This window comes from Artibeus jamaicensis, unplaced genomic scaffold (assembly GCF_021234435.1).
Source record: "Artibeus jamaicensis isolate MK-2021 breed Jamaican fruit bat unplaced genomic scaffold, CSHL_Jam_final scaffold_847, whole genome shotgun sequence".
Classification (NCBI taxonomy): domain Eukaryota; kingdom Metazoa; phylum Chordata; class Mammalia; order Chiroptera; family Phyllostomidae; genus Artibeus; species Artibeus jamaicensis.
In genome coordinates, this window is record NW_026522057.1 from 26,051,119 (window position 1) to 26,077,962 (window position 26,844).

Below are 26,844 nucleotides of genomic sequence, written 5' to 3' on the forward strand. Positions count from 1 at the left end.
TGCTGTTCAAAGGTCATACTAAAAATACTGATCCTTTTACTTGGCAAGATTATTTTAAATAATACTTATTGAATAAATATTTATTATATTCAATAAATATTTAAAAATATTAGACTGTACTCATGGAGACTTCCCTAAACTTAACACTGGTGATTATGTTACAAATTTCCATGGGGAAAAGCTGAAAAGTCACTAAACACAGCATAGCATTTAGAAATTAAGACAGAAAAATTACAGGAAATATAAGCATGTTATAGGAAATATAGCCATATTCTTCCCTCAGAATGTAGGCTAGATCATGAAGTATCAGACTATCTGTCCATGTCTTACAAAATAATAGCTAAAGGACAAATGTCTAGAAGGTATCCTGAGAAAAACTAGGCAAGAAAAAGTCCTGAAAATACTTTATTACTTCTGAAGCAATTAATATACATTATTTAAAATGCAAATAACTTTTACAAAGTTAATCCAAGAGCTAGCCTTCAAGTTAAAGGAATCCCTTTACCCCAGTATTCCAGAAGCAGTAGCCCAGGCTAAACAGAGCCCATTTCTGGTGCTTGGGAAGAAGAGTCAGAAAGGAAGCAGTAAAAGCTTTCTCCAAGACAGACCCATGGCAGTCTGCATGTGTTACTGTGGTGTGGCCCACGCAGCTCTGCCTGCTGTGTCTCCCGGCAAAGAATCTACAGCTCTCAGGTCTGAAGAGGGCCACCTACCTGCAATGGCCTGTACGGCCACACGCAGAAACCCGCGCACTTCACCCTTCTCACTGACAATGGCCACCCTGTGGATCAGGGGCACTGGATACAGCAGATTGCTCAGGTAAACAAATGCCCTAGAGACAGAAGCCGGGAGACAAACACCTGAGCATCCCACAGACAGAGAAGTGGCTGTCAAATGTATTGAAAACACCTTTGTGAAACTGGATTGGCTTCTAGGCCCTGAGTTAAGGTTACCTCTCTCTCTGTACTCTGACTCCCTCCAGTTGCTTTTTAGCACAGATAATATATAAACAAATGCAAACACCTGGTAACAGTTGACAAAGACTAACTTAAACCAAATTAGTTACTTCCAATAAAAATTACCACTGTAGGTAGAAGAGCAACAATTGGAAGTGGACTTTACAGATACTAGTCTATAAATACTTATAAGGGTGGGAAAAAGAGAGCCCATCAAGGAGCTTAATCTTTTAATGTAAGGAATTATAAAGAGGTTTATTTATTTTTTCCCAATAGATAAAACAGAAATCAGGAGATAAAAAAGGCAGAAGAATGTGACTGAGATAGGTCTAAAATAGATTCCAAGCCACAGTGTTATGAGTCTTTCTTTTTACTCCAAGAAATGACTATTATCTTTAGGCAGGGTTATTGACTCATATGGGTGGGGGAGGCTATGAAGCCAGAAGTTTCTGAGTAGCCAGCTTATAGGAGACTCTGGATGGGAATCAAGATAAATGCCAAGGGAGAAGACTTCTGATGCCTAAAGGGCTGATTTTGCTGCTAAGGTCCAAAACCTGACTCAGAAATGCATATACAAAAGGCAGTTTACAGATCTAACATTTTCTATTTTAAATGAACTAAGTCCTATCACATGTGTATTCTTTTTTCTTCTTTCATTATTTGTAGTTATTGATTTTTTAAAGCAATAAAAACTGGTGATCACAAAGCTTAGTGAATAAGAAATAGAATGGAGTTCCTACTGTTGTTCCCGTCTCCCCACTTGATACATGCTGGTCTCTGAACACAAGACAAGACAAAGAGTAAACGTGTGCACTGAGAAATCAAACATAGCAACATGACGCACATTGTCTGCTTTTTTCTTGCTCTGAAAAATCTACTTTAAAACAGAGAAAAGGAAGATGAACAGGTTCTTGGGATTTCAACTCAAAGTAGTTGAAAACAATTCTGAAAACTGACAAAATACAACACAGAAAAACGAATGTTAAAATTTTAAGAGCATAAATAAAATATGAATGAAAGTATGACAAAAGAACTGCAAATGAACATTAAATCGGATCAAATGGTATCTACTTCCCTTTCAGTCTGCTCCGAAGGTGGGAGGGCAAATGCTAAGAAACAGAGTTAAAGCTTTGTTGTACAAAAAAATTAAAAAATGAAAAGTCTTCTTACAAGACTCTCAAACATCAACAATTGTGACAGGGTTTAAAGACTAAGAACTTGGCATAAGGTACCAAATGGATAATCTCACTTCCGAAGTGAGTGAACACACAGTACAAGACCACCTTCATCTCTTAATGGCGATCCAGCCAGACGTGCCCACTTCCAACGCCTTGGCCATAAATAGCCACCGCACGTGCCCACTCCAGTTCAGATTGGGGTCCTCTCTGAACCCCACTCCCTGCCTCACGCCTGTATCCCACATCTTGAATGAAGTCTTCTTCCAAACACCAATCTCTGATGATAGGTCTCCCCAGTGTTACATGATCTCAGTAACACACATAACTCCAGAATTGCTATGATTTACGATTTACTTATTTATGTAATTATGCAATTTGTCTCATCCACTGGACTGTAAACCCATGAGGGCAGGAACCCTGTCTGGTCTTGCTGGCCACTGGTGAGCAATTCAACATCTAAGTACATACATTAATGGGGAAATGAACTGTCCTCTACCTGTAAGTATAGGTGGAAGATTTTCCCAGAAAAATGGGTTCCACCAGAGATAGAGAAGCAAAGCCATCCCACTTTATATTAGGTTGATTTTTCAAAGTATTAGTCACAATGAATATTCACTATATAGAACATATTTAGATTCATAACTATGCTTAACTTGTAACAGCTATCTTTCTTATACTTAAAAATAGCTATTCAAAAACAGGAATACCTGTTTTTAATTTGAAAAAGCTTGCCACTTGAACGCTCAGCATATCATGTTCACACACGTACATTACAATGAAGCACTGTTCGAGCACACATTAAAGACAAGACTGCCCTTTCTGCCTATGGCAGTGGCTGTTCCAAATGTGGAAGAACAGAAGTATTGTTTCAGACTTCTCCTTTTAGAAAATCGAATTCTACATCCTATGGTAGTGGCAGGGGTATCACTGCCATATAGAAACTCTGCTCTGAGGTTTCTGAACTGGAATTTCAGTAACTACCCCACATTCGTGAGAGTCCTTATACCTTGACCTAGCAGACTGAAGGAGAACAGGATGAAAGAGGGGAAGATGTAAAGGATATATTAGCAGAAGTTCTGTGAAGTTACATCAAAAAGGGAAACAAATTTTGTCAACATAAAGAAAAGGAAAATCAGCATGATTATGGTTCTAGTTACAGAAAGAATGTCAGGTCAGGTAGTTAGGTCACAGAATAACATCTTTTGCCCCCTTTTAACTCAGAAGAGTAGCTTAAATATTTTACATGTCATCCCAAATTATGATGGATGGTTCATAACATCCCAGCATGCTATAAGAGAACAGCTAAAGGGACAAGCTCTTTTAATTTTCACATAAAAATTCACTGGAGGCAGCCAAGGGACAAAACTTACAAATGGAATTTCACAAGAAACTGGAAATTTTTACAAGTGAATTGTATTTGTAGTTACATGCCAATAGCGGAAACCCAATCCTGTGAGTCACAAGAATAGGAAAGAAGTTGCTTCTCCTACGTGTACAGTGATCACTGTATAACTGGGTGATGTGAACTGTTATAAACTGTTCACATATGAGACACGTAGCAAGAAAGAAAATAAAGAGCTCCCCTTCACTTGACTGAGGGCTGATTTCGCCTACTCCTCTAACCTCTTTTCCAGCCAAAGCAGGTTTTAGAACCTGGGAACCCAAACAATGGAAAGGTCAATTCCTGAGCTATGGCACCATAAATATTTTATCTGAAAGTCAAAGTTAAGTTGATTGCTTTATATCTACACTTAAAACTGATATGATTAAAATAAATAAAATAGAGAGAAAAATAATACATCTATCTTAAGCCAATAAATTTCCACATTAAGTGGGGCTATGACTTAAGTTTTCTATACAACTGATTCAAAATACAAAATGCTTCTGGACAGAAGTCTGATCCAGGATACCTCATTTTGCTAGTGTGGATGACAGAATCTGAAAGACAAAAATGGGCCTTAAGGCTCCTTTTCCCTACCTAACTCTTTGTTTATACTTGAGAGCCCATCAGTTTAGGCTGCCAGTCCAAAGGTAGGACCTAGGCTCCTCCTGACCTTCAGGTCAGTGTTCTTCCCACCGAGCCAAGTGATGACTCCCCGCCCCCACTGTGTGGCGATGCGGAACTGCAGCGAGCAGACTCAGAAGCTGTGTAGCTGGCACCAGGACCAAGCAGTTTCTGGACAGACGTGGTTCTAACTTCTGACCCTTTCAGTGTAGGATGGAAATGTGCTGATGGACACATGCAGCCATAAAATACAGCAAGCGTCATGGTCCCATTATCTGTACAAAGAATTACCTTTCTCAGTTTTAATGTAAATCAGCTTCTCTGAAATTCTAAGCACCTGTTCCTGGCAACACACCAGGAGAAAACAAGATCCGTGGTTATATAATCCCTTTACGCTTATTCATGGAAGAACTGAATAAATGTCTCTTCGCCACTGTAAAACCCTGAGACTGATATTACAACTCACAGTCATGATTGAGGCCTTTATTTCTATTAAAAAGCTTTCACTTCCCCCATTCCATAACAGTGATAATCTGTATTATTTATTTTGTTCTAACCAGGTAACCAACACCACAGTATAAGCTAAGAGTCAGAACCTTATGTTTCTACTGAGTAAGAGACAACTGCACTTCAATTTTTAGATAACTGGCGCTTATCCGTTTAAGGCTGACAGAATTCCCTCATTTTGAAAGGGTTCAACAGTAGGTGGTTCTAATCAACCATTACATTAAGTTTAATACCTCGAAACCAGGAAGTTTGATACCTCGAAACCAGGACATACATCTTGGTTAATCCAGTGAGCGCTGCTCTGCTGCATCTGTAAATAAAATTACCTCGGCACAGAGACTGGATGCAGACAAAGACACCAGTATGAGGAACGTGTGCAGGAGAGTCTGCGTCACTGACAGATGGAGCCAGAGACAATGCCTCAGTTTGGGGAGCTAAACTCGCCACAAAGCGGTTCTATGTACTGGTGAACAAACATCCATTGTTGACGGTGCCAGCAGATAATTTTATGAAATTCCTCATCACAAAGCCTATAGGTAAAGTTGTAGCAGAAGCCAAAGATCCACAGATAGGCTCAGTGAAACTGGCCAGAGAAAGGCATCCATTTTAGATGAAGAGGAAACTGGGTTCTTGATTGTTTTTTGCACTCACAGACTAAGGAAGAAGTAACTCCTAATTCCACTTATGTCCTCTCGATTCCTGCTGATGCCACAAATCATTCAGCCTAACCTTGGGCTTGCTCTGCTCTCTTTCTCAAGTTGTCACCTATGCCTCCTTACTCACATTCCTTCTAAAAGGAAACCTTAGTCCACAATGACATTCTTCAACCCTGTAACCTTGGATTTTTAGGCCTTAATCAGTTTCTCCTCTGGGTTTTCCTGCGTTAGAAGAATATTACTGGGCAATTTAAGACAATGGGTCCTCCCCATAGAGTCTTCATACATTGCCCTATGCTGTACCAGGTAGACCCAGAATCTCACGAACGCTGCCTGAGGACCCTCTCTAGCCAGATCAGCATGTCATGAATTGAATCGGCTAAAGCAAAATCATCCAAAATTGTACAAGGAGCCTCTTTAGAGCAAGAGCTGGTCCCTTTTTGCCTTTCTCGCAGTAACCTCACCAACCTTCCCACTAAAATGAACCATGGGGATCGGTCGTAAAACGGGTCATGCCCATCACTGAAGAGATCTGATCCCTCCTCCGTCCCTGCGTCAGAGCCGGTGTCATCCACGAATGCCTCATCATCAAAATCCTCCATCTCATCTTGCTGCTCGTCAGCCAGCTCAGTGATGTCGGAATCGGCCGTGGAAAAAGTGGGGGAGGGTGTGCGGTCGGCAAGGCGCTCATTCACACAGCCATGGAAAATGGGGGAGCTAGACACCAGGTAAGACGCAATTGACACAGCCAAGGAGAGAGGAATAGTTGGTTAAACAGGAAGCTACAGGTGCCAACAGCACAGAATCCACTGAGGAATCAACACAGTAAAAGCAAGTGAAAAGCAAAAGGATAAAATAAGCATAAGTCATCTGATTCAGGTAAAAGGGAACAAGGACTGATCCTTAGAATCAAAAAGCAAAAGAAACACATGAGTAGAATACCCCAGGTAAACAGTGTGCCCTAAAACGTTTATATTCTCTGGTTTGTACAAAAGATCAGCAGCCAGGCCATAAAGGAGCCACTCAGTATTAAGTAAAATAATGTCTAAATTTTCCCTCCACTTCCCAAGTCGTCTAGAGGCAGAAAACAAAATGCATGAACTGGAATACAGCAAGGCAAAGATGTACCTTGCTGTTCGGCTAATTCACCTCTTTAAAAACATTCCACTCACACAGTAGAGTGAAAAAGACTTTGTCTTATTTCAAAATACTATGACTACAGCTCTTCCTCTTTTATTCAGGTCCTTTAAAACTGTCAGGAAGATTTTGCAATTAAAAAACAATTTAAATTCTGAAATCATTAAGCATAAAACTTACATTTCTCTGCTTTTTAAATTCTAAACCTCTTAAGAACTTGCCTCAATATGGACTCACAGGGCACTATTTATTTTCGTTAAATGTTGAAATATGTATACAAAAAAGAGGCTCAAAAGGACTACCAATGTGTGCAACTAATCCACTCCAGCAAAGAATAAAGTGAGATTAATTGCTTTAAAAAAAAAAAATTGAGGACATTTCAGATCCTACACAGGGTGCAGTCTGATAAGCTATAAGTCATACTATGATACTGAACGGATATAAACACAGGTTTTCTTTTTCTTTTGAATCTAGTTCAACTCTAAGACATTTTGTGAATGAGTTGAGAGTCTGGGAAGACTGTCAATTACTTTGGAAGTTTGTGACTCGAAACAAATGCGCATGTTGAAAAAAAACCTGAAGGGAAATACCCCGAATGACAGAGCAGTTGTGTGGGAGTGGAACAGACTACATGGGGCGGGTGGATATGCCTTTTCTTTTATTTCTGTAAAATTTGCTGCAGTTTTAAAGAATTAAAATAAAACCCTTTATTATTTAAAAAGAACATGTCAAATGAAATCATCACCTACCTCCCCACAAGCTTGAACCAATGGAACCGGTCATAAAACGGATCGCTGCCAGTCAGAGTGGTCTCGCTCTCCTCTTGCGCACTGGAGGCCATCTCCCCCGCCCGGTCATACATCTCTCGCATCAAATCCAGCCTCTGCCTTCAGAGGAAACAGAAACATATTGGGTTAATATCGTAAGATAACAATGACATTTCACTTTGGACGTATGTTCCATGCAAAGTTAAAAAAAAAGCTGCTCCCATCACTTAATGATATTAAATAAAAGGAAGGCTAAAAGTACAGAAACCAAAACAGTGCCCAAAGTGTTTTGAGTCTAGAGATCAGCAACCAAAAGTCAAGAATGGCCACCTAACCTCTGGTTGCCTCTGGTGAGTCCTGGGAGAAATGTTGTTCAATGGTGTGTCTCAAATATACTGAAACAGTGAGAAATATTTCATCATCCTAAAAGCAAAGGAAGCTGCTTTATAACTTTCCTGTTTATCACCGGTCATCCTGAGATCCAGGACAGAAAAGATCAAAATTACTAGATCTAAGACGTAAATAGGTTTCATAAAACTGGAACACTTAAAATATAAGTCTCTGAAGGTAAATATAAGTCCTATCTACAAATGACAAAGGTGTTTGCTGAGTGGGATTCACTCACTTAGAAGAAAACGGACGGAGAGCAGTGCCACTGGCCAGCGACAGCATTTAGAAGCACAAACAAGGAAGCAGTAGCAACAACTCAGGGAGCAGAGGTTGAGGGACCACCCCTAGAGCCCATTACTACTTCCTAAATAAAACAATTGGCTTCGTGAGTAACATTTCATACTTGAGTTTCTCCAATGACCAATAATGCGTTGCTCCGTTCTTCAGATCCTGGACTTCTACCGCCACCACGGTACGAGGGAAAGGCCTGTCTATGTGAGTTTTTTCCATCTCAGTGGGAAGTAATTCAGGAGGTAAAGGGGAGTACAGCGTGTCAGTCAGCAGCACAAACTGAAACTGCACCTACACAGAAAGAACAAACCAGAGCTAAATGGCCTGTTTTCAGCATGTAAGCTTCAGAGATAAGGCGATATAATCATGCCCAAAGGAAAAGAAGTCAAACATACAGTATATGTTTGACAAAGAATTTGTGATTAACATCAGATAAACATATTTTCTGAAGATTTTATTTTTAGAGATGGGAAGGGAGGGAGAAACAGAGGGAGAGAAGCATTGATGTGTGGTTGCCTCTCATGCTCCCCCTAGTGGGGACCTGGACCACAAACCAGGCATATGCCCTGACTGGGAATTGAACCAGTGACCCTTTGGTTCTCAGGCTGGCACTCAATCCACTGAGCCATGCCAGCCAGCATGAGAAGCATATTTCTACCGACAACCTTCCCCAGCTCATCCGGAATACAGTCTCCTTATTTATAAAATAAGGTAGAAAACATGTTATTTTAAAATTTTCACTTAATAATCATGTAATTAGTACCTATTATATTCCAGGCACATATACCAAATAAGGGCACACGTAAACCTGTTTCAGAGCAAACGTAGCTGAGTTCCCCCAAGGGAAAGGTTACTTCGGGATGCACACCAGAGCGCTGTGAAGCTCGGCTCTGGCCCCCACCCTCCCTCTGCCCATACCTTCTTCTTCAGTTCCACACTGACGGCATTGGCCTCCTTCAGGTAGACGGCATTGCCCCAGAGTAAGTCCCTTAATGAAGTAAACTGGTGAGACTTCCACTTTCGGAAGGCCCACTGGGCCAGCTCAAATTCGTGTTGTGTCCAAGGAACTGAAAGAGCAACAAAGCGTATTTAACGGTGATCTCATAACAATGTGGGAACTACAGCCTCCTCTACCTCATCCCTGTTGGCAAGTAAGGTACTCCCAGTTTTTCTCTAGTCAGCTGTTTTTGCTTTTCTTTTTTAAAATATTTTATTTATTTATCTTTAGAGGGAAGGGAAGGAGAGAGGGAGAGAAATACTAATGTATGGTTGCCTCTGGTGAGTCCCCTGCTGGGAACTGGCCTGCAACCCAGGCATGTGCCCTGACTGGGAATCGAACTGTGATGCTTTGATTCACAGGCCCACTCTCAATCCACTGAGCTACACCAGCCAGGGCTGTTTTTGCTTTTCTTATTGTTAGTAAAGCTTACTGAGTTCTGTTGAAATTATTAAAATAGTTATAATATACATTTCAGAAAACTTTTTGAAAATCCTGTTTATTTTAAAACAGTAAATCAAAGAAATAGATTTCTCTCTTTTTTTAAGATAACCTCTAATGTGTGGACTATAATGTAAACAAACCCCAAGTATAAACGCAGTTCCACAAAATCTATTTTTCTTTCTGGTACAGGGTAATAGGTCTTATTTCACCTACATATTTAAAAATAAAGGATTCACTACATAAGTTAAGAGTTGCTTCAAAGTTAACTTGGAGTCTGAAATTTCTGGGAGGTTGAGTGGAGAAATGAAATGTGACAAATGTTTACACTGTGACATAAGGCAATAACAACGAACGGAGCCTTAATCCAGCTAAGAATTGAGTGGTCCATTATCAATATACATTGATATGCTTCAAAGTCCTCACCGGAAAACCCCTGACACAAATCGTACACCAGAGAATAGAATAGGACATATTAACAAAAACGAAGCTCTGTGTTTACATGCAATACACATATATGAACTTCATGTGGACATTAATATTGGAAAGTGTAAGTGAACTGCCCAAGAGACTTACATGAAGACTACGCTCAGAAATCTTGTGTTCTGAGGATCACAGTCCCACTCCAACCTCACAGAACACAGCCTGGATGCTCAGCACTGAACATCCGTAGAAAATCATCTTCAAATTGGTACAGTAAAATGTCAATAAATGGTAGGGTCAACTATGGTCACAGATAAAGGATGAACCTGATAATATGGATCCAAAAGCTATACACAGAAAAATGTCAGTCACTAGATTTCACCTTCTTCTTCCTCTTCTTCCTCTTCCGTTGTTTCTGCAGCCAAGGATCGAGTCTCGACCTGCTTCTGCAAGGCCTGCAATTTACTCTCATAGTCCTGAAGGAAGAGAAAGGAAACACCATGTAGGAGAGAGGAGACAAGCGGAAAGGAAAAGGAAAGGAACGTGGGGAAAGTAGAGACAGCAAAAGAAAACAGAAGAGAAGACAGAGGCAGGAAGCAATAAAAAGAGAGACATAAAGGTAAATACTTAGGGGAAAACCCCACGAAAGACACAAGATAGTCTGTAATGTGTAAAAGCTTAAAACAAAAAGTTAACTGCAGTCTCTGCTTTCTCAGATCCAAGGAGAGTCCTTTATGTGGTACTGTGGGAGAGAAGGGAGCTTTGGGGGAAAATGCAGGTGACCCTTAAATGTTGTAATACATTTAAGTGGTACCTTGACACATCAAACAATTCCAGGGGAAAGCAATACTGGGAAAGAGTAAATCCTAAGTATCAGCAACTATTATCTAGCTGTTTGGATGAGAAAAAATTAGGACTGTTGATTCTGAACTCCCTTCCACATGGAAGAAATATTACTATCTCAGCAGCTGTAGGATGAGTTTAGCCTTCAGGCAAACAAAAAATCACAGTGCTATTAGCATTTAATTGGAGTTTTTAAATATACTATTATAATAAAAAATGTATTATTATAATACAAATCAGTTTTATCCTTCATTTCTCCATCTACTTGTTCCATGCAGTTTCAATGAGGGCATAACCCTGAAGAAAGAAAAATTGTGCTTGAGGGATAAAAAAATGTACTCTTTTTCTATGTAAAACACAAACATACATGCGGTATGCAAACAGGTATACCACATATCTGAGATATTAAAATTACATGGTGGGGAGAGATTGAGAGAAAATATCTGAAAATGTTCCTTGTAGTATTAGTGAAAAAAAGCTGTTGTAAAAAAATAAATAAAACACATTAAGATTAAGAAAAGAGACCCTGGCATAGCAAAATACCAAATGACAGCATAAGCACAGCATTTTAAAATACACTGCCCAGCTCTAGCTGCTGCGGCTCACGTGGTTGGAGCATCATCCCATGGACCAAAAGGTCTCGAGTTCAATTCCCAGTCGAGGCACAACCAGTCTAGGTTGTGGGTTCAGTCTCCATGTTGTCAGGGAGTGTATGAGACACAACTGATTGATGTTTCTCTCACGTTAATGTTTCCCTCCCTGTCTTCCTCTCTTTCTAAAGTCAGTGAGTATGTCCTTGGGTGAAGATTAGAGTAAAAAAGAGAAGTATCAACAGATTTATACTTCAGAAGATATTTTAAGAATATATACACAGGACGAAATGATGAACCATTTCAAAACACATAAGGAAGTCTTCTTCTTTTTTTAAAGATTTTATTTATTTTTCAGAGAGGGGAAAGGAGGGAGAAAAAAAGGGAGAGAAACATCTATGTGTGGAAGCCTTTCGCACACCCCCTACCAGGGACCTGGCCCACAATCCAGGCACGTGCCCAAGACCAAGAATGGAACCAGTGACCTTTTGGGTCACTGCACCCAAGGCAAGCACCCAACCAGTGAGCCACACCAGCCAGGACAGGAAATCTTCTTAAACAGTACGAACAGACTATCAAAATTACAGGCAATCTGTTTTGAAAGTTTATTTTTGAAGTATACCTAGCACCCAGATCTTGGTTTCTAAATACCATTCCCCCTAAAAGGAACCAACATCCCTTGAGAAAATGACTAATGACAGGTTTGGAACAAGGAAAGTACAGGGGAGCCTGGAATACCTTGTGCCAGAAAGCACTGAGCATTCAAAGACCAATGGGGTCATTTCAAAAGGACACAGATTCCCACCGACTAATAAGAATAACAGAAAAAGAATATAGCCTGTTCTTAGTATGAAAAGACTCCACAAGTCCACAGTGATACAGAAAGAAGGGAGAGAGAAAAAGAGAAAGCCCTTATTAACCGAGAGAGAAAGAGAGACACAGAGAGAGAAAACATGCGCGCCTGTGCATGAGCGCGTGAGCCAGTCAGTAAATGCAGAAGAAATAACAATTAGAAAATCACTATACTGCACCCCAGATGTAGTAATGGAATCAGGCAAGGGTCATTAATAAACGTTAAAACAATTGAGTGAAAGGTGGATGGAAGACAGAATATTCACACAATCCCAAGTGTCACCCTAGATCCCTATTAAAAAGAAAGAGAAAGAAGTAGAAAGCATCACATTAACTAAATTTATTAAACTCCAATGTTACCATTAATAGAACAAATTGACATGTTATGTCTACCGATATGAGGCAAGAGAAGTACACAATGCCACTTTTATAGCATTCTTATCCAAAATGTTGAGTTTAAATTCTAATCTTGGGAAACAAGCCATCTAGTGAGAATGGGACCTAGACTCTTGAAAAATAACAATGTAATGAAAGATCAAAGAAACATGAAAACAGTTCCCGGAAAGATGGAGGCGAAGATACATACACTTTGCCACCTCACACAATCAAAAGGACAACAAATCTAAAAACAAAAAATAACCAGAAGTGCCAGAAACTTGAACTATATAGAAGTGCAATAACCAAGGAGTTAAAGAAGAAACAGTCATCCGGACCAGTTCCTGGAGGGGCAGAGACAGGCAGCTGGGGCAGAGGGGATTTGCAGCAAGACGGTGGCTGGAGGACAGAGGCAGGCAAGGTGGCAGCTGGTAGACCAGGCGGTTCCACATTTGCATGCAGATAAACCTAGAGGAACAATTGGGGATTGAGACAGAATGCACAACCCAGGGTTCCAGAGAAGTGAAATAAAGCCTCAAAACATCTCGTTATAAAACCTGTAGGAGATGAGGGAGCAGGAGAAACTCCCAGTGTCAGAAGAGTCTGCTGGAGGGACCCACAGGGTCCTAGAACAAACACAAAACCACCAACCCAAGAATCAGCACCAGAAGGGCCAAATTTGTTTATGGGAGAAGTGACTGAAAGCAGGCGCAGAAGTGAGCAAGTGGCATTGTTCCCTCTCTGACCCCTCCCCCACAGACAGCACCACAACATGGCCACATGGGTTGTCCCACCCTGGTGAATAACTAAGGCTCCACCTCTTACATTGTAGCAGGCATGAAGAGACAAAAAAAAATATGGCCCAAATGAAAGAACAGATTAAAGCTCCAAAAAAAATACTATTAAGCAGTGAAGAGATAACGAACTTACCAGATGCACAGTTCAAAACACTAGTAATCAGGATGCTCACAGAAATGATTTAGTAAGGTTGCAAAATAGAGGAAGAAGTAAAGGCTATGCAAAGTGAATTAAAGAAAAACGTGCAAGTAACCAACAGTGAAGGGAAGGAAACTAGGACTCGAATCAACGGTTTGGAGTAGAAGGAAGAAATAAATATTCAACCAGAACAGAATGAAGAAACAAGAATAAAAAAAAAAAAAAAAAGAGGACAGGCTAAGGAATCTCCAGGACAACTTTAAATGCTCCAACATCCAAATCATAAGGGTGCCAGGAGAAGAGGAAGAGCAAGAAATGGAAAACTTTTATTTGAAAATATAATGAAGAACTTCCCAAATCTGGCAAAGAAAATAAATAGACTTCCACGAAGTCCAGGAAGCTCAGAGAATCCCAAAAAAGTTGGGCCCGAGGAAGCACACACCAAGGCACATCATCATTACATTACCCAAGATTAAAGAGGAGAGAATCTTAAAAGCAGCAAGAGAAAAGGAGACAGTTACCTACAAAGGAGTTCCCACAAGACTATGAGCTGATTTCTTTAAAAAAAAAAAAAAAAAAAGCTTGCAGGCAAGAAGGGGCCGGAAAGAAGTATTCCAAGTCATGAAAGGCAAGGACCTACATCCAAGATTGCTCTACCCAGCAAAGCTATCATTTAGAATGGAAGGGCAGATAAGGTGCTTCCCAAATAATGTCAAGTTAAAGGAGTTCATCAACACCAAGCCCTTATATGAAGTGTTAAAGGGACTCACATCTAAGAAAAAGATGGTTAAAAATGTGAACAGTAAAAACAAATTCACAAATATCAACAACTGACCCTAAACAAACAACAAACTGGGCAAACAACTAGAACAGGAACAGAATCACAGAAATGGAGATCACATGTAAGCTTTTCAGTGGGGAGGAGGGAGAATAAAGGGAAGGTACAAGGAATAAGAAGCATTAAGTGGTAGGTACAAAATAGACAGGGGGAGGTTAAGAATAGTATGGGAAATGGCAAAGCCAAGGAACTTACATGACCCATGGACATGAACTAAGGTGGGGCAATGCTGGTGGGAGGGAGGTACAGGGCAGAGAGCAATAAAAGGGAGGAAAAAAATGGGACAATTGTAATAGCATAATCAACAAAATATATTAAATAAAAAGTAAGTAAAATAAATTTAAAAAAAGGAACAGGAACACCAAATGCAATACATGAACCTCAGCTGGATCTTGGATTGTAATACACACACTTTAACACATATTTTTATAGACAGGGAAGTTTGAAAATAAACTTGTGTATTATATGATATTGAATCAGTATTAAATTTCCTGGATGGGATGATGATATCAAGGAAATACCTTTGACTTTAGGAGATACAGTTAGAAGTATTTAGGAGTAAACTGTCGTGTCTTTCTTACTTCCAAATGATTCAGGAAAAATATATACATATGGATATACAAAAATTCATTGTATTACATTTTTTTCAGATTTTGGGTAGCTTTGAATTGTTTCAAAATAAAAAAGGGCACTCCCTAAAAAACCTATGTTATATGGGATTCTTCAAACAAAAAGAGAAAGACTATTGGTTTACCTACAAATCACCAGGTGAAAAAATAAGTTAATATCTTGAGGAACTTTAAAAATTTTCTCTCATTATTTTATTGTAGTAAATAAAGTACACATAACATAAAACTTACCATCTAACCATTTTTAAGTATACAGTTCAGTGGTATGAAATACATTCATAATGTTATACATCCATCAACACCATCCATTCCAGAATTCTTTTTGTCTTGTAAAACCAAAACTATACCCATCAAACACTAATTGCCCACCCCCCTCCACCCCACCCTTTCCCCTGGCACCACTATTCTACTTTCTGTCTATGATTCTGACTACTCTAAGTATGTATTTTAACTAGGATCATACAATGTTGGCCTTTTTGTTAAAGATTTTATCTATTTATTTTTAGAGAGGAAAAAGGAAAGGAGAAAGAGAGAAAGAGAGAAAGAGAGAAAGATCGATGTGTGGCTGCCTCTCCCCATTTCCCTCTGGGGACCCGCCTGCAACCCAGGCATGTGACCTGACCGGGAATTGAACCTCGAACCCTCCGGTTCACAAGCCCGTACTCAATCCACTGAGCCACACGAGCCAGGGCCAATTTTGGCTTTTTGTGACTGGCTTAATTTGAGAATTTCTTCAAGAATAGGTCTAAAAAAAAAGAATAGGTCTACAAGTTGTTCAAACTACTAATGAAAACAAAATCTTTCAATTCTGACAGTTAACACTTTAATGGCATTAAAGTGACATAAAAAGACTTCCCATGACACTATGGACCTAAAACTTTAACTGTACTTGATCAAGGAAAATTTCTATCTGTAGTTGTAGTTTAAACTTCAACACCATTTCCTGAATTGGCCTCCTCTTCCTCAAAGCAAGATGCAAATGAGCTTCCAACAAGGACATCTTGTATGTCACCAGAGAAACTCTAAGTGTTGAATTTTCCCATAATAAATGGATAAAGATTCAGATACTATTCAGATTCTGATACTACTGTTCTGCAGATTTCATGGTGAAAACTGGGATAATTATGGAAAGCACGCTCCAATTAATATATTTGTCAGTAGCCTTTTGTGTTTATAAAAGTCCTAGCTAGTTCAATATATGGTCCTATATTTATAAAGGCACTGCACTGGCTGTTCCCTCTTCTAGAATATTCTCTCTCACCAGCCCATCCTTGTGTGTAGGCTCATTCTGTGGCAGAACTGCTCTAAATGTTTAACATGGATTATTTCAGTCTGCCCAATAACCCTATGAAGATGGTACTATTATCTTCATGTTAAAGAAGAAAAAGATTTAAAGGAATTAAGTAACTTTCCAAAGATCAGAGTTAGCCAAGTTGGAAATGGGATTTGAACCCAGACAACTGGACTTTAGAGCATACTCTTTTAACTACCATCCATCATCTATCCATCCATCCATCCATCCATCCATCCATCCATCCAGGCAACAAATACCTTTCTCACCCCTGCTATGTGTCAGATGCTAGGAATACAGTGGTGAGGGAGTAAGACCATAAACAGTAAGCAGACATTACACAGCATGATTTTAGCACAGAGAAGTACTATGAAGAAAGGCAGATGTTAAGGATGAATAGGGAGAAGAGAGGAATGAGAGGAATTCTTTTAGTTAGGTGGTTAGGGAAGTCCCTGTGTAGAGATAACATTTAATCAGAGATCTAAGCCAGCATGCTGAGATCTTGGGGAGGTAGGTGTCATTCCAATCAAAATAGAATTAACAGTAGATATTGGATTGGCCAAAAAGTTCCTTTAGGTTTTTTTTTCCCATATGCTGGCTCTAGTAGTGCTTAGCTGTCTTTAACTGTATTCGAAATAATTTGGTTAGACTGTATTGTGACAACTGCCATATAAGTGTGCATTTAAAAGAAACTTATCAGGTAGAGGGGCCAAAAGGGAGGGAAACTGGGACAACTGTAATAGAACAATAAAATAAATAAAACTTATAAAACTGGGTGAGTTTTTGTGCAGCCATTTTAATATTCAAGATGGAAGAAAACACATCTTTGGCATATTATTATGCTTTATTATTTCAAAAAATAAAAACACAACTGAAACACACACAAAGATTTACTCAGTGTATGGAGAAGGTGCTATGACTGAACTATCAAAAGTGGTTTGCAAACTTTCCTGGTACTATGAACTTTTTGGCAAAACAATTCTTCGCTGTGGGGCTGTCTTATGCATTAGAAGATGTTTGGAGGCACCCTGGCCTCTACCCACTAGAAGCCAATGGCGGGCAACAGCCAACATACTCAAAATACTAAATCAATAGTTACTGGTGAAAATGAAACATCTTTTATCTTACAGAAAAAACATTTTGGCCAACCCAGTATCTAAGACAGGATGACAAAACCTACTTCACAGAGAGGAGTTTTTGAGGATTCAATGCGCTAATGCCTGTAAAAGACTTACTGGCTCAATACACATGAGTTTTAGCTTCATCCTTATCTGTGTGAACAGGGACAGAAAAGCCACAGAAATGGGTGGAAGAATGGACGAATACAGAAACAGCCGATGTCTGTGGCCACAGAGACGGCAGTGCGGCCCCACAAGGAGCAGTCAGTGGGGCCAGAGGAAAGTGAGAAGCCAAGTGAGCAGTGTCCCAAGAGGTAAAGAATAGGCAGGCAACTGTGTCAAATGCCAGACCTTAGCAAGAGGAGGACTGCGAAAATACCCCGGAAATTGTCACTGCGAATATCTTTGGACCCTGGTAAGAGTGGCTTCAGTGGTACGGTGGGAATAAGAGTCTAAAGTGAGTTCAAGCAAGAATGGGGAGAGGATACAATAAAAAGAAACAATGGACTTGGACAGGTGGGAAGTAGTACAGAAAACTCGAGAATTCCTATAGGAAGAAACTAAGGAACAAAATGACAGCTCACAGGGAACAGGGATTTTGGGGGGACTTGTGAAATGAAACCACGTTTGCATGCTAACAGGAAAAATCCAGGAGAGAAACTGAGGTTGTAAGAGAGAGGGGGTAAATGTACAGCAAGTCCCTGAGAAGGGGCACAGATGGGATGCAGAAACAGGGCCGGGTAAGAGAGAAGCAAGGCCAAGTGTGGGTGTGGGGGATGGAAGAACGAGAAGTGGGAAGAAAAGGAAGTTTTCTTCTGATTGCTTCTTTCTCCCAGTGAAACAAAAAAGATTATTAGCTGAGAGCAAGGAAAGGCCACCGGACGTTCCCCGAGGCGCCTGGCTGTAAACCTGCAGAGCACCTGCATTTTCGGTCCCCACCATCTGGCACAAGTGCGTAACTACTGGTGTGACTGTCTAATAGCCGTCTCCTCCACAATTCTCCGATTTTCACAAGGCCAGGGACCTGTCACTCACCACTGAATCACCAGCATCTGGCACACAGCTAGCTGTCTTCCAGCTCAGATACACAGTCATGTACTGATGTTCCAGGGAATAATTCTCTAAAGTGACTACTTTCTACATCGAGGGCCAGCAAACTACAGCCAGGTCCAAATCCAGTTCTCTGCCTGTTTTCCTAAACAGTTTTAACTACTGGAACACAGCTGTGTCTGTTCTTTTGCATGCTGACAACAGCTGCTTTTCTGCTATAATGGCAGAGTTGCGTAGGTGCAACAAAAGGGCCCACAAAGCCTAAACTATTTTCTATCTGGCCCTGTACAAAAAGCTTGCAGAATCCTGTTGTAGACCAATGGTTCTCAAATGCAGTTGCTGATACAGCAGAATCCGAGTCACCTGGGAACAGAAATGTGTAAGTGTGATCAGGCCCCATCCCACACTTCCCGGACCAGAAATTTTGGCGGTGGGCCCAGCAATTTGTATTCTCTTAATCCCCTAGGGAATTTTGATGCAAACTACAGTTTGAAAGCCACCCTTCTGGGCAATGTGTACAGATGAATCCTGAAGCAAACAAGACAGTATTTTAGGTAAGTTCACACTCTCACAGAAGAACCAAACAGGTCTACAGACTACTACACGTTATCATGATGAAAACAGTGAGAGCTGGCCTGGGACGGGACAAGGGGCACATGAGCGTAGACCTGGAAAAGTTAAGAATGATAAGGAAGGATTCCAGTCTTGAGGAAGTGCAAAAGCCTTGAGGTGAGAACAAAGTTGGCATGTTGAAAGAACAAAAGTCCAAGTGCTCACAGCGTGAGAATGTTAAGTGATGAAGTCGGAGAGGCAGGCAAGAAGCCAAAACCTGGAAAGCTTTATAGGCTACAGTAAGTTTAGATTTTACAGATACAGGCAACAGATTCCTGATAACCAGAGAGCAAGGGGGAAAATGGTCAAGGGGATCAAATGTATGCTGATAAAAGGAGACAAGGCTTCAAGTGGTGAACATGCAATAGAATATACAGATGTCATACTAGAAAGTTGTATATCTGAAATCTATGTTATTAACTAGTGTTATCCCAAGCAATTCAATTAAAACAAAATAAGAAGCTGAGATTTTAAAGTGCAATGGGAAGCCACTGGGGGCATTGATATGGTCCGATGTTTTTAAAAGATGATGCTGATTGATATGGATAATGGAGGATATAGGTGAAGAATGGAAGCAAAGAGACAAGTGAGGCAGCCACTAAAATATGCTAAGTGAGAGATGATGGGGCCACAATTAAACGGGGCATTTCTGAAGGACGTGGTATTTAAGGTAAAATCAACCTCACCTTTCTGGGTTATGTGGTTAGGCGGTTTTTTATATTCGAGGCTTGGCTCCTTTTTGCTAATATTGCCTTCCTCTTTTAACGGCAGATTAGCAAGCAACAGTCAGGAGACATCAGTGACCCACACCTTGTCTTGCACACTACCAGCAGCCGTGCAGACACACTCTCGGGTCTGTCCTTCTGGAGGTCCCACAACACCTCTTCTTAAGACTGAGCAGCTTCTGTTTTCTCCCCATCTCTTAGTCCTGTCTTGGTCTCATCTACTTTACTTTCCAACCACAATCCAGGCAAGGGCTTTCATCACCTCCTGGCCTGTATGCACAGGATTGACCGCAACCACAAGCGAATCTGTTGATTCTACCTGCAAATACTCCATCAGAGTCTCTCCTTTCTTCCTGTTTTCGTTTGGACAGCACAGTTTCTCATGTAGTTCATACTGCAACTTCCCAACTGGAGCAGTTGGCTTTGACCTTGCCTCCTTCCAACTCATCCTTCAACCCAAATTTTTGTCATTTCTAAATAGTGAATTCAATAATGCAACCTCCCTGTATACAATCATTTGACAGCTTCCCAACAATACATTTAATATAAATAAATGTTTAAGATAAAATCCCAACTCCTTAGCATGCCAGGATCTGGTCCTTATCCACCCAACTGCCCTCGTCTCTTACCACCCTTAACACAGCTTGTTCTGACCACCCCGAGTTACTCCCAGTTCCCTGGGCGTGACATCTTCCTCCCACTCCTGCCATTCTTCACTTGGATAAATTCCCAGTTGTCGTTTGGGACTCTGCTCTTGGCTTAGAGCTTGGTCCTTCAAAACCGTTTCCCACTCTCCCCGATCCCACCCTGTGCACACCACTGTCACTGCACGTACACTGGAGTCCTCTGCGTTGCCCTAGCAGTGGTCAGGTCTTGGCAACTTTTACATCAGCTTCCCCAATAGCAGAAAAACACAAAGTACCTGAAGGGAAAGAATGTGAGGCCTGTAGCAAATGAATTCAAGCATAACATTTCTCTCAAGTACCAAATCTCATTTTTTTCCTAAAAACTCATGAGGGGAAAAAAAACCTCATGTAGGGTTATATTCTACTTCACAGTGTATGGCTGTGTTTTTCAATATAAAAAATGTCATGTGCAAATGTTCAGTAAGACTGATGGTCCACTCTAGAAAAATCTTCAGTTCTGTCCTGTTTTACCTCCAGCAAAGCACCAATACTCTGGGTAGAGAAAGGGAGTGGTTCAAGAAAAAAACAGAGAAGCTAAACAGTTACTCAAAGCTTTTTAAAAATTTAGTTCCTATCCTAAGGAAGGGAATTTTACTTTTTCATTTTTAAAAGCTTCGAAGCAAGATTAATTTTTAAAAACTGAAAACAGAGTTTAAAGCAAACTCAAATAAATCAGAAAGTGATAATTTGATATCACCTCATTCATCTTATACTAGAAGAGTTTTTAAGTAAAATGTAGCATAAAGTAGAGGTTATAGATCCCCTTTAAGATAAAATTCTAATAAACAGACGAGGGTAATAAAAGCAAAAACTTAAGCAAATCAAGATCATGTCGAAATTAAACAAAAAATTTTTTGGTTTGGAATCGCCATCCAAAGCAAAAGCAACAAATCAAAGTCAAGATCAGGCCTATCAGCATCACCCTGTTTCATTTTTCCCTTCCCCCACATCAGAGAAATCACACTCTTAAAAGATGAATTCAACTTTTATTGAATGAGGACTTTATTTTTTTAACATTACAAACTCTCCTTTTCTGATAAGGAAGATCTTACACTCAGAAACAATCTTCAACCATTTTTTTTAAGAAACTGAAGGACAAATCCACTGTTCATTAATAAGATTTTACAGTAATGATGGGAGGAAACCAATACATTTCACAACCTAGAGTGGTTCAAACTACGTATCTAGAGCAGATTATAAAATCTCGGAAGAGTGACATAAACTGGAGAGTTGTAAAAGCTGCTCATAATGCAGAACGTGGCTCTAACAGTCCAGAACAAATGCTTTCTCTGCGTTGTGCCTCTGAAAGCATCTTCATTAAGGTACACCAGGACATGGCAGCTTCCCCTCCTCCCAGTCTTTTGTACAGATCATTAAGGCAAGTCTACAAAGCACCAGTAAGGCACAGGGGCACAGCAGCTGACTGGAGGAAATCTACACAACTTCCTGTAGTCTGATAGTGTTTAATACAGACACTGGTGTGGCAAACTCTGTTTTGTTTTGTTTCAGCATTGACCTGCACCTATAGCATAAGAGGTCACTTCAAGTCACTTCAGTGGAACAAACACTGCATTTCTAGTGAAAGAAACAATACCAAGCACTACAAAGAATTAGAAGGAAATATATAAGGAAAAGCCCTTTGGTTTAGACTTAGTAGATAAGCAGAATGTCTTTGACTCCCCAAGAAATACCATTCTGGTTTGTGAAATTATACCAATTAATTAGGACTCTTCTATACTTCCATTACTGTCAGATTATATAATTTCGATATAACAAAAACATTTTTTTCCATTTTGTTATGATAATAGCTAGGAATACTTCAATAATATAATGACGGGTTAATAATGACCATTTCTCTTTGGTCTTATATTTAAGCTTAGGGAGAAATACTGTCAAATTAAAAAATGAATGGCAATATAGGATATACCAATAGTTCACAAAAGCATGGCACCAGTTACTTAGTAAAAAGAGTCAATGAAGTACTTTTAAAAACACGACCACATGCCCTCAAATGCATGAATTCAGGGACATATGTGGCAACCAATCATACCGTGGTTCATTTCTTCCTGGTCATCTGAAATTAAGGGCTCCTTTTGATACCTAAATATTGCAGCAAGATGAGGGCGCCTTGACCAGCAGATGAAACCCAAACACAAACCTAAATCTTTAGAGTATCAGTTTGGGTGAAGTGCTTATCACAACCCACAACTGCAAATGAAAATACTGTGTTACTTTTCATTCTCCAGTGTCACTTGATCGCCAGCAGAAACACACTCCCATTGTTTGGCAGGAAAGGGAGGCATCTGCCCATAATGAGATGAAAAGGCCATCACAAAAATGAATATACAAAAGTATCTTTAGGTTATCTTGAATTAGGGAAATAAGAACCCAGTTTTGCTCCAAAGGTAAAAGCTGAGTAATTATTATTACTAATACTAGAAAAAGATTTTTTTTTGCAAGAAAGGACTAGTGAATGTATCTATGTTTAAGAATAAAGAAGGACAAAACTGGGGTTTCCACTGGATGCTATGAAGTGACTGATGTGAAGGAACCTACTGAGTACATTGAAACCGAAGTACATGAGATCATCATCTCAATTAGTCAGCCATCACACACATCACTCGCCCATGCCTACTAATCTGCCATAACACCTCAGTTAAAGACTAGGACTCTTCTAGCTACAAAAGCAAAACTATCCCCCCAATGTTAATTGGAAGCAACTCTCTGCATTAAGAAAGCATTTTCTTAGAAGCAAAGAAAAAATACTATGATTAAAAATATGTTCTAATAAAGCATAGTGCCCATACGCAAAGGAAAAGGAAAAAAACTACATAATCACAATCTTTAAGGCTTCCTTGAATGCTAATTGCTATCTTAGCTGCAATTTTTCACACCACCTGGAAGACAGTGTTTGACTGATGACTTAGTGTGACTTGGGAATCTTCAACAATGTGAAGTCAGACAATTGCAGATGTTGCTGGCTCTTCATACCGCCTCTTAAGAAAGGTTCTGACACATTCAAGCGAAGTAGAAAACTATTCTTTTCTTCCCATTAAAATCCATATTTTTAGTGTATTATCCAGTGAGGCAAACTGAGACCACAAAACAGTAAAAATGAGGTATCGATACAATAAATGTTCATCATCAGGACTTCTCTTTGCTTGCTTGAATGTCTGTGAGCATTATTACTGATAACCAAAGAATAGTTCATTATACAGCATCTTCTTTATTCTAAATCCAACCAAAGTTAACCTATGTCATTATTTCATCATCTACTGAAAATACACAGCACACAGTCATATGTTGTAGCCTTCTCCCCATGTCCCATCTCTTTCCTCTCTCCACCAAATAACCTCCCTATAGACTTATACATACTGCTCAGAGAATGCAAGTATTTTGCTGGTAATTCTGTTGGCATGATTTTGGTGAATAGTTCAATGTGTGTATGAACTATTAAATTAAACATTAAATTTCAAAATGCAAACCACAAACGAAAATGCAGATATGGTGCCAATTTTAAGATTTCAGTGTTTTGACAAATTATATAGTCAAAAGAAAAACCCTACTGAATCAGTTCTAAGATGCAATTCTTAGAACTCTCTAAGATACAAAAGTTCTGTGGAAGATCCAAAGCTGTGTACTATGAAATATGTCCAAAGACATTTAATTTTGGCTTATGAAAAGTCAAATTATATATTTTTCAAAGTCCAATTATATTTTTTAAAAACACACACATGGATGTGAAATCCAAAGCTGTGTCCACATAGTGTCTGTTGTGTTATTATTTTTACACTCACATCTAACATTTATGGGGAAATAATAGACATTTAATACTACATATCAAATTCCCCATTTGAATGTCCGCATAAACCAAAAGGCCGGCCTTTCTGGTTATCAGATCAATTTATAGGCATTATAAAAACATATTAAACTTACACTGAAATAAGACCAGTCCATGTAAGTACATTATCTAGGCACCAAGAAAGGAATAAAATCTCAGGGGGAAAAAAAGGGAGGCTGCAGTGTTTTGTCCAAAATTTCAGAAACTGTCCGTTATGATATACATAATGGTATACAAACAAAAGGGAGGTGTTGACACATTTACCAGTGTTTTATATTTTAAAAATATTAACATTAGTTAATATCCATAGGAACATGACATTCAAATAATGTAAATAGTAGGGACTCAAGGCCAAGGCTAGAACCAACTCAAATCAAGCTACCATCACCTGTTTCCTCCACCAGTATTTCAAGTTTGTCCAGTAAGTTTCATACTGTGGTTTCTCGACCAGCTTTGAGATTGGGCGCCGAGAACTGTCGCCTCATCCGTGGAGGTGTTACGAACTGGCTACAGTGGTTGGATTTGTCAGTCTGCCTCTGATAAGAACTGGACGCAGTACTGCCCTCTAACTGACCTCCAGTGTTATAATTACAGTAAGACTGACGGTGTTGATGAATGTGACGCTTCGCCTGGAAAGTCTGCAGATCGGCAGTAGGGTGACCAGTGTGCGAGTTTAACGACTCTGAGGAGGTGGATGCCTGGCAGCGCATACTTTTTGGTTGGCCATTATTGAGAGAATTGCTTCTCCAGCGTAACTGAGGTGGCTGTTGTTGATTACTAATATGCTGCTTGCTAACTTGGATGTGATCCTGACTTTGTGTGCCCTGAGTGCCCCACAGTAACTGGGGATCCTTAGAAGCTGGTCTACTGCCCTTTTCTTGGCTCTCCTCATTTCCTTTCTTCCCTTCTTCAGCTTTCGGAATTCTAAGCTCTATAACCTCGTCCTCTGTGATGATGATATGTGTCCCAGGACTCCAGGAGTTTCTGTGTTTAGGGTTGCTCTTGAAGGGGAACCGTGGTTTCCGATTCTCAGGAGGGATGAACCTATGAGGTACGTTCTGCCGACGAAGCTGCTTCGCTATCTCCTGCTGTTGCAGGTTCTTAAACCGGATTTGCTCTTGTCTCATCCAACGCAGACGTCCACGTCTGAAAGCTGGATCCCCATTCATCAGCTGGGAAACACGTTCTTCTTTCCCCAGGTCTCCATCATCTCCTTTACTTACATCATTCTCAGAACCGCTACCGACACAAGCACCAACAGGTTCTCTTGCTTTGTGGTTTCCTTGGGTTTTCTGTTCCTGAGATCCAATCAGTGGCAAGACTTTTTCCATTTTGAGCATTTTATTTCTTAAAACTTTTATCTCCTCGTCTTTCATGTTATTTTGCTTTTTGACTTCTTGCAAAATGTCTTCCAGCTTGTCTATATGAACCTTGAGGTCATCTACATCGGTTCCACCTTTACCGCCAGCCAGCACGTCTTCAATCTTCTCATCCCCTACACCGACGGTGTCCCAGACATCCCTGGCCACTGCCCTCCAGGAGTCCCGCTCATTGGGATCTTTCTTCCCATACATGGCACAAAGCTCTTTCATCTTAACAATGGCCAAGGCCTCAATCTCCTGCCGACTGTGCCTGAAATCGTTGAGAGCAACCTCATAGCAAATCTCTTTTACAGCCTGAATCTTAAGATCTGAGATGGTGACCCACTTGGAATCTTTACTCAGGCGCCTTCTTTGGGGTATTTGGTACATTTTAATAGGTTCTCGTTTCTTCCCACTGCTGGGGAGGCCACATTTTTTAACAATGGTTTGCAACTTGCTGGGAGGCAGCTTTTCTCTCAGAGAAGTAATCAGTTTCCAGCTCTCTTCACAGGACCTCTTGTCAGAATCATCCCCGCTATCAGAATCCGCGTCCTTTGGAAAAACAAAATCAAAAAATGGCCCCAAAATAACCAAAATTAAAATGTAAAAAACGAAAATCAAGTCGAAGAAAAGCAAGCAAAAAAGCCTTAACCAAATTTAAAAACAAAACAAACCCCTATAAAACAAAAAAACAAAAACCCTAAATGATGTGCAAGTCTATTAACACACATGAATATACAGATTATTATTATAAAGATTAGTTTGTTTGTTTAGTAAGACTAATCCCAATTGTCACTTTCTAGCACAGGTGATGAAATCTGCAGGCAAAGTTCTCAGAGAAGACTGACACCATGAGTGAGTCTCACTCCAAGGTCATATGAAGTTATCAACAAAACAGCATAAAATAACATCTTCACTACTGCAAAAGAATGAAGTAAAACCTATGCCCCATCCATGCTAACACTCATGCAGCCGGTTCCCCACATTTGCCTTGGTTATTGCTGTCGCTTCTTCCAGAAACTTTTTTCCCCATGAGTGAGCACAGATGCCATACAAGATGTGACGAGCAGGCGGATTAACAAAGGTTAGTAAGGCTGTAGGATGCCACGTTTTGTTTAGCTTTACTAAAAAGAGCAGCCCTAGAAAAAAGTTAGGAGATGAGAAAGTAGAGAAAGAAGCAAACAGGGATGATGTTAAAAATGCTAAGAATCTATTAGCAGACCATGTGAGGTTCTCATAACCAAATTGTTTTTCTAGAAGAAAGGATGGTTTTAAAACTAGTCTTTCTATAAGTATATATTGGATTTGCTATTTTACTGTGTCGTGTTACATTGATCCATTTCATGTAT

At 39.9% G+C, this 26,844-nt stretch overlaps 1 protein-coding gene across 6 annotated transcripts in view; it reads right to left on the reverse strand.

Moving 5' to 3' along the window:
* Window positions 1-26,844, reverse strand: part of KIF1B (kinesin family member 1B) — a 139,869-nt gene that overhangs the window by 36,863 nt on the left and 76,162 nt on the right. For 3 of the 6 annotated variants that reach the window (XM_037165653.2, XM_053660343.1, XM_037165652.2), the window contains 6 exons: window positions 10,131-10,224; window positions 8,806-8,954; window positions 8,000-8,178; window positions 7,189-7,326; window positions 5,771-6,019; window positions 714-832 (listed from right to left, as the gene is read on the reverse strand). In XM_037165653.2, the coding sequence (XP_037021548.2) occupies window positions 714-832; window positions 5,771-6,019; window positions 7,189-7,326; window positions 8,000-8,178; window positions 8,806-8,954; window positions 10,131-10,224 (928 nt within the window). Of the gene's footprint in view, window positions 1-713; window positions 833-5,770; window positions 6,020-7,188; window positions 7,327-7,999; window positions 8,179-8,805; window positions 8,955-10,130; window positions 10,225-21,259; window positions 26,048-26,844 lie in introns of those variants that run through there. The other 3 variants (XM_037165654.2, XM_053660344.1, XM_037165655.2) reach the window with 2 other exon arrangements.